Here is a 7,349-nt window from a genome sequence, read left to right on the forward strand (position 1 = left end):
GAAGTCAGCAGAGAAGATGATTACAATCCAGAATTAAAATAACCTGCCATCAGACAAAATAATGAATAGAGTCAACTAAAAGTGATATTTTTAAGTAAACCTGAGAAAACTGTAGTTGTTTTCGTGACAGTTCAGAAATCTTGTGGGATGAACCTTCTTTCATTAATTCTGAACAACTCTGAGAATCCATTGTTTTCTGCAGCTTTGCCACATACTGCAAAGGGCCAAACTACTGTATACATGACACTGCACACACCACTTTGAAGGACACCAAGGTTTTTTAAAATGTAAGAGCAGGGGCAGTGGGGCAGTTTTCATTGGGATCACAAAACATTGGGGGGGGGTAATCCACAAGCCCAATGAAAATCCCACTCCAGGCAGTGTCTTAGTGAGAAAGTTCCCATCAGCATCTATCAGAGTTTTTTTCCTAATACCAGGATGGCTCACAGCTGGGTAGAGAAGGGTTAAACTTCAGCTCCCTATGCATTGTGGTCCCAGTGAAAAATGTGGATTGGGAGCACACATACTATTAAAATGTTCAAATGTCTGATGTGCTTCTGAGTGGTGTTTTTCATCTCACATGCAGTTGGTCCCTAAAATCTCCAGTGTAGAATGGACTGTGCACTGTATGGTGTACAGTGGAAGTGCTGACTAGTTATGGGGAGAATGTGACCAGGGCAACAAACAATCTCTTTGAATGCATTCCGAGGACTTTGACTAGAATTAACTGGCATTGGAATCATATTTTTATAGATAGAAGCTTTGTGCCTTTAATTAAAAGATCTTTCATGACTAGTGTTTGACAAACTTATGCCATCAGAAATGACATCCCATTTCTCAAGTTATGAAACCTGCATTACAAGATCAAATTAAAACTTCTTCTTTGTATCAGGGTCTTATAGTAGGAATTTGGGGACATGCACATCAGTGAAATTTATCATAGGGACATGTTGTGCATGGTGTAACATTAATACATAATGTGCTGTATCTAACACTTGGTACATCACCTGTTGGTACATCACCAGAAAATCCACACCAGTTGCACATTTTTACTGGCATGCAGCTGTTTCAAAGACAGGAACCCTACGAAAGGGCGGAGGGGACACGGATTTAACATTAATCACATTTGAAGTTTTTGCCCACAACCATCCACAGGCAAAACCCTCCCACCTTTTCCCACAATAGCAAGAGGGCAACACAAAAAAAGCAACATGGCAGCATTCTCACCCCGAAGGAATGTCACGATTTTTCCTAATGGAAGTTCTGTTCCTTCAAAGAGCTGAATGTGTCATCCCAAAATCCAACAGGTTCATTGTATTGCAGTGACAAGAAAACTACCCCTACTGTATCTTTGAAGAAAAGTAACTTTTAGGGTGCAAGCAGTGGGGGTACTTAAGGGCACCTCCTCCCACCCAATGTTAAAAGTGTAGAACTTACTTTAACAACTTCATGGTGAGTACCGGCACGTTTTATTTTTTTATTTTTTTTAAGCACTGGATACAAGTATGCCTAACAAACCTCCAACAGAGCCTTGCCTGGGGAGACGGAACCAGTGGAATGTCATTCATACACTCCTTTTACTGGGCCCTATGTTAACTTAGTTCTGTTGGGATGTATAAGAAAATCTGTACACGCTTTCCACAAGGAAATAAATGTTGCCAGCAGTAAAATAGGAATAATAATTTGATCATTTCCCAAATTTATATACTGCTTTTTAACTTGCCTTTCTTCAAAGCAATTAATGAATATTTATCTTACAGGGATTTTGTGAGAATAAATGAGATGGGGAAATGCTGTTACCTTCCCTTGCCCTTATGGTTAACAAGACAGGCTATATATAAAATTAGAATAACGGGGGGGGGACAAAACTTTGAGTCCTAACGGGCATTTTATTTTATTTTTTGCTTTAATCAGCAATCTACACACTTAAATCAATTATTGCAGCCCTTCATTTATTACCTGGATGGCCTTCCTTGGATGCAATGCAGCAGGAGACCAGCTGAAGTTTGTACGGGGCCCTCTCTTTCTCTGACTGTCTCTATCTCTCTGTCTCTCACACATGCACACATGCACACTGTTGTGCTCTAAGAACCTAGAAGCATGTGGCTTTGATCAAGCCCTCTTAGCAAATCACTAAGATGCTTAATAAGTTCCCAGGAGCATTGAGATGCCTTCCAGTGGAAAATGAGTCATTAGAGAAACAACTCAACTTTTTTAATGCATAGGTTTGTATTCAACCAAGCTGTACTCAGAGCAGACCCACTGAAATTAATGGTCCCAAGTTAGGCCCATGAACTTCAATAGGTCTACTCTGAGCTGCACTAGCATGGGATACCATAGGATACAAATTTCAAGGAGGCATTTCAAGTTCTATCAGCCATAATGGCCATGTGTCCTTCATTGCAGAGAATAGCCCTCCATTTGAAGGCATCTTCTCTTTGAAGGGGTGACTTCTTTGAACCATAAAGAACCATAAGATGTGGAAGTGAGGAAGGGAGTGAAGTTACCTATCAACAGTTAGTATTGAACATACTGAGCAAATGAAGGAGATCTGCAAAAAAAAAAAAAATTGGAGGTATGAATGTCTGTATATTTCCAATGTCTTTGAATAAAATGGGGGGAATAGCAATTTTGGGGAGAAATGCATTGATCTTGATTTAGCAAGACAGTATGTAGGTGTACTGCATTCACGTTAATTGCTATAGATGCTGTCCTGAAAGATTTTCTCACTGTTGGGTGGCACCAGGTAATGCTTCTGTAGTGGATTAAATATGCCAAAAAGTGGACTTCAGGTGTTTCACCATTAACCTTGAGCCATTAGGTTGTCACACACTTTTTTATTGCAAAAATCAATTAATTTAATTTAATGAATGGAGGAAAATATTTCTACAGCATTAAATATTTATATTGAGGAACCAGATTGAAAACAAGACAACAAATAAAACAACAGCTTCTAAAAATTAAACATTCTTGGCACAACATTAATCAAAAATTATATTTTAGTCCTATGCCTATTGTGGATGCACAGGCAATAAGATTGTTAACAAAAGGAGAAATTATGATTCCTGAATTTAGGAACAAGTTAAGGATTTACCATCAGAAGTGTATTGGTTAACGCAAAATGCAAAGCAATATAATCTCAGTACACTAGAGATAATATGGGGAGGGGAATTCAGGTCATACTCTAAGTATGAAAACTTTGTACAAAAATGGAAGAAGAAGAAAACAGTAATATCAGTTTCAGCAAGAATTAGGAAAAATCCACTTAAAGTTTTATATTGGTACCACACACCCCAAAATAAGCTGCATATATGCTGCTATGATCTCTTACTTTTGGAGAAAAGAATGTAAAGGCATAGGCTCTGTTGAGCCTATGAGTATAGGCTCATAGCTGAAGTTGAGAGGCAATACACAAACATTAGGAAACATTTTTCTAGAATGTAGCAAAATGGCAGGTCACCATATTGAGACGGAACTCTCCCTGGAACTTTTAACTATCTTTGATGGGGAAAACATGGATCTCCCTCACAAAGTCATGATGTCACTTATTCTGGCAGCAGCCAGACTAGTGGTAACACTAACTGGAAATCAGATTAGTGAGGATCAATAAATAGGATTTGGCATATTGATTTGTTAGATAAACATAAATTAAAGCGACTTGACAAGAAAACACTATAGATGGCTTTTTAGGTCAATGGCAGGAATTTTTTCTATGGACAAAAGATAATCCCAATAAATCCCAAACTCCTGCCACCCGTAGAACTCTCTGAAGTCTCTTATTGGAAAATTGTATTGAATATATTGATAATCATAGAAACTGCTGCTGATTTGCTTACAACATAAGCAAAAACGTGCTTCATCATCCTTTGTTATTGATGTCATTTTTATAGAACAAAACTTCAATAAACTGCAGTGAAAAGATTTTAACTATCAAAACATATTCAGATCAATACAACCCTGTAGAGGTCATTCTCCAAAGAAGGGTGGACAGACTGCTATGTGTGGTTCTTCCCTCGTCCTGATTCTATTCTTACAACCACCCAGGATAGGCTGGGAGACAGTGACCTCCTTGATTCAGTGGGGATTTGAACCCTTGTCTCCCAGGTCCTAGTCCAACACTCTAGCGACTGCACTACAATGGAGCCCAATATCTGTAAATGGCTGCTAGATACAAAGCAGCAGCTCGGGGGGGGCAGCGCTAATTGAAATGATCTGCATATCTAAGCACAAATTGACAGCTGAGTTACTTCAATCAGCATCTTTAATAGCATAATTTGGGAATAAGAGGGAGCATTTTTGTTCTTGCTATTATTACAAATTTGGGAATCAGAAATTCTTGCTGGTCTACTGCAAAACTATGACTAGATTCCAATCTACCTTCTACTCGCCCCTTCCCTAAAGCACAATATCCACTGCTTATTTTAATCACTGCAACTCACATGGCTTAAATGAAAAAATACATAAATGTCACATTCTTCTTCTCCGTCTTGAAATCGCTTTTTGGCTCCACAATTTTTTCATGGCCTTCTTCATCTCCTCATTTCGTAGTGTGTAGATCAGTGGGTTGAGCATTGGTGTGATCACAGTATAAAGCACAGCCACAGTCTTGTCTTCTGAGAAGTTACTGGAAGGACGTATGTACATAAAGGTGCATGGCCCAAAAAATAAAATGACTACCGTGACGTGGGAAGCACAGGTAGATAGAGCCTTGAGACGCCCTTCGGAAGAGCGAGACCTCAAGGAGACCAAGATGGCAATGTATGATGAAACCAAGGTGATAAAGGAGCTCAGAGCAATGACTCCACTATTAGAAACCACAATGACACCAATAATGTAGGTATCTGTGCAAGCCAATCTTACTAAAGGGTGGACATCACAGAAATAATGATCAATCTCATTGGGTCCACAAAATGGAAGTTGGTTGGTGGCAATTGTCTCCAACAATGAGTGCATGAGCCCTCCAACCCACGAGGCTGCCACCAGCTGCCCACAAACCCGCCTGGTCATAATGGTGGTATAGTGGAGAGGTTTGCAGATTGCTATGTACCTGTCGTACGCCATCACTGTGAGGATGAAGCTCTCAGTGCAGCCAAAGAAATGGACCCCAAAGAGCTGTGTCATGCAGCCAATGAAGGAAATGGTTTTCTTTTTGACAAGGAAGCCCGCAATCATTTTGGGGGCTGTAACAGAAGAGTAACATATGTCTACGAAAGATAAGTAGCTGAGGAAAAAATACATGGGAGAATTCAAGCGGGAGCTGAAGAAGATAGTGACAATGATGAGGAGATTTCCCAACACAATGATCAAATATAAGAAGAGAAAGAGCACAAAACATATTTTCTCAATCTGTTCATTTTGGGTGAGGCCAAAGAAGATGAACTCAGTCACATTGTTTATGTTCTGCATCACCTGCAATGAGAAGAGATGAGTTTGCTCTGTAAGGTCTGGTGTTAATGAGTAGTTGAAATCCAGAAATATATTGCATGGCAAGCCTGACATCAACTATGGTGTGTGTGTGTGTGTGTGTGTGTGTGTGTGTGTGTGTGTCCCCACTCAGCCCCAAAACAGCTATTACTAACCCAATTTTTCTACTGAGATAATCAGTGGCATTCTGTAGGTGATTTATAGAAAAGCCGGTCAGTTTGCATTTCTTAGTGCAGAAAGTATTGATCTTTCCTATTCTAATTAATTCAAGAGGGTTCTGGAAGCTTCTCTGTGCGAAAGAAACAAGCAGAAGGTTCATGGTGTTTGGGTCGTTCCTTCAGAGAAGCTGAGTACAGCTGGCTTAAACTGGTTCTGTTATCTATTCTTCAGGGTCATGCTGACTATAATAAGAGGCCAGAAGGATACTGGGTTTCACTCTTTCTTTCTATCTCTTTTCCGTCTGGTGTGGTGTTCTGTACATAGTATGCTTAGTGTTAAGGTTCAGACTTATTATAAGTTATTGTAAGTTTAAGTCTGCTGCAACTGGAATTCTTATGGACGGTGCCAATCCTGAATGTATTGGATTTGTGACCATTATACTCATTTGCCTTCAATAGCAGTAAAGCTCTGCTAGATGAAATACAATTGCCTCTGATTTATTTTTTGGGAATCCTGCAACGTGTTTAAGTTGTTACTCTGCTAACTATACATTAGAATCTAATCTGGATCAAAACTGAGTAGAATTCCATGGCAAAGCCTTCTATAAATTCTGGTTCTCTTCGTCTTGGTGTAGAAGAAATGCTTGAAAAAGCTCTCAAATTTATATACAATTCTGCTTAATGGAGTGCCTTCTAACAAAGCTTTTCTATGAGGAAGCTAAGAAACCTTTCCTGCAAGTTGATCTGCAAGTGAGTAAGCACCCCACCCAGCAAGCCGGAGCACTTACTCAAGAGTAGGTTCCATGGCTTTCATGAAATCTCTTAAGAGTGCCTCCAGAACAGTAGGTATTTTACAGGAAGGATTCAAGTGCATACCCAGAAATTCAGGTTTCCACATTTAAAGTGGATTAAAGTGCTCTGTCCCCATAGTGCAACAAATCCAATTTAAACATAGATATAGATTTTTGAGCACTCATCCTGATTTGCTTGTGCAAAACTGACACAGAAGTTAGGGCTCATCCACCCTTCTACTTGCTACTGTTTCCCCCCAGGAAAACCTGCTGTTTACTGCCGAATCAGAGAAAACGTAAATCGAGTTTTCTCCAGATTGACATTTGCTCTGATTTAGTGCTAAAGAGTGATTTTTCCGGAGGAAAGTGACAAGGCAAAGGCAAAAGCACTCGGTCCTGTAACTGGAAAGCATGGGACAAGCAGAAAACCACTCAGTCCCTTGCTTTCTAGGCATGGGCAAGCAGAAGTGTGGGCAAGCCCTTAGATTATGGCAGGTCTTTACTTGTTTTGACACATCATCCCTTTAGTCATTTGCTCATCCCACACTTTTCAATGCGTTTACCCATCACTTTCCATACCACAGGAAGTCTGTTGCTTTTTTAAAAGCAGCTTCATTGCACTAGGGCAACAGAATGTTTAACCCACTTTAATTGCACAAACCTAAATTTCCTGTTTTGTTGTGGGATGCTTCCTGCAAGCTGATGGAGATATTCATGAGGGGTATAGAATGAATGAATTCATGGAAAGGCATATAAACACTCCAAAAGCAAATCAGGATGAATGCTCCCTACAAATAAATCCGTATATTTAGGGTTGCCATATTCTGAGGAGCAAAAAAGAGGTCACTGTGACAACTCTCATTTTTAATAACGCTACTATATGTAGGCTATAGAAGCTATAATATATTGCTGAGAGGGGCAGGAGGAGAGAAGAGGAAGACAAGTCCAGCCACCAGTTATGTCTATGTCTCATCCA

At 39.8% G+C, this 7,349-nt stretch overlaps 1 protein-coding gene across 1 annotated transcript; it reads right to left on the minus strand.

Annotated features, from left to right (window-relative positions):
* Positions 1-4,415: 4,415 nt before the first annotated feature.
* LOC309366740 (olfactory receptor 4S2-like) lies at positions 4,416-5,406 on the minus strand (the record flags this gene model as incomplete). Its single annotated transcript, XM_081905525.1, has 1 exon — positions 4,416-5,406. The coding sequence occupies one exon, from the start codon at positions 5,404-5,406 to the stop codon at positions 4,468-4,470; it is 939 nt and encodes a 312-aa protein (XP_081761651.1). The 3' UTR covers positions 4,416-4,467.
* Between the last annotated feature and the right edge of the window lie 1,943 nt (positions 5,407-7,349).

This window comes from Podarcis melisellensis (assembly GCF_964234715.1).
Source record: "Podarcis melisellensis genome assembly, chromosome: 1".
Lineage (NCBI taxonomy): Eukaryota > Metazoa > Chordata > Lepidosauria > Squamata > Lacertidae > Podarcis > Podarcis melisellensis.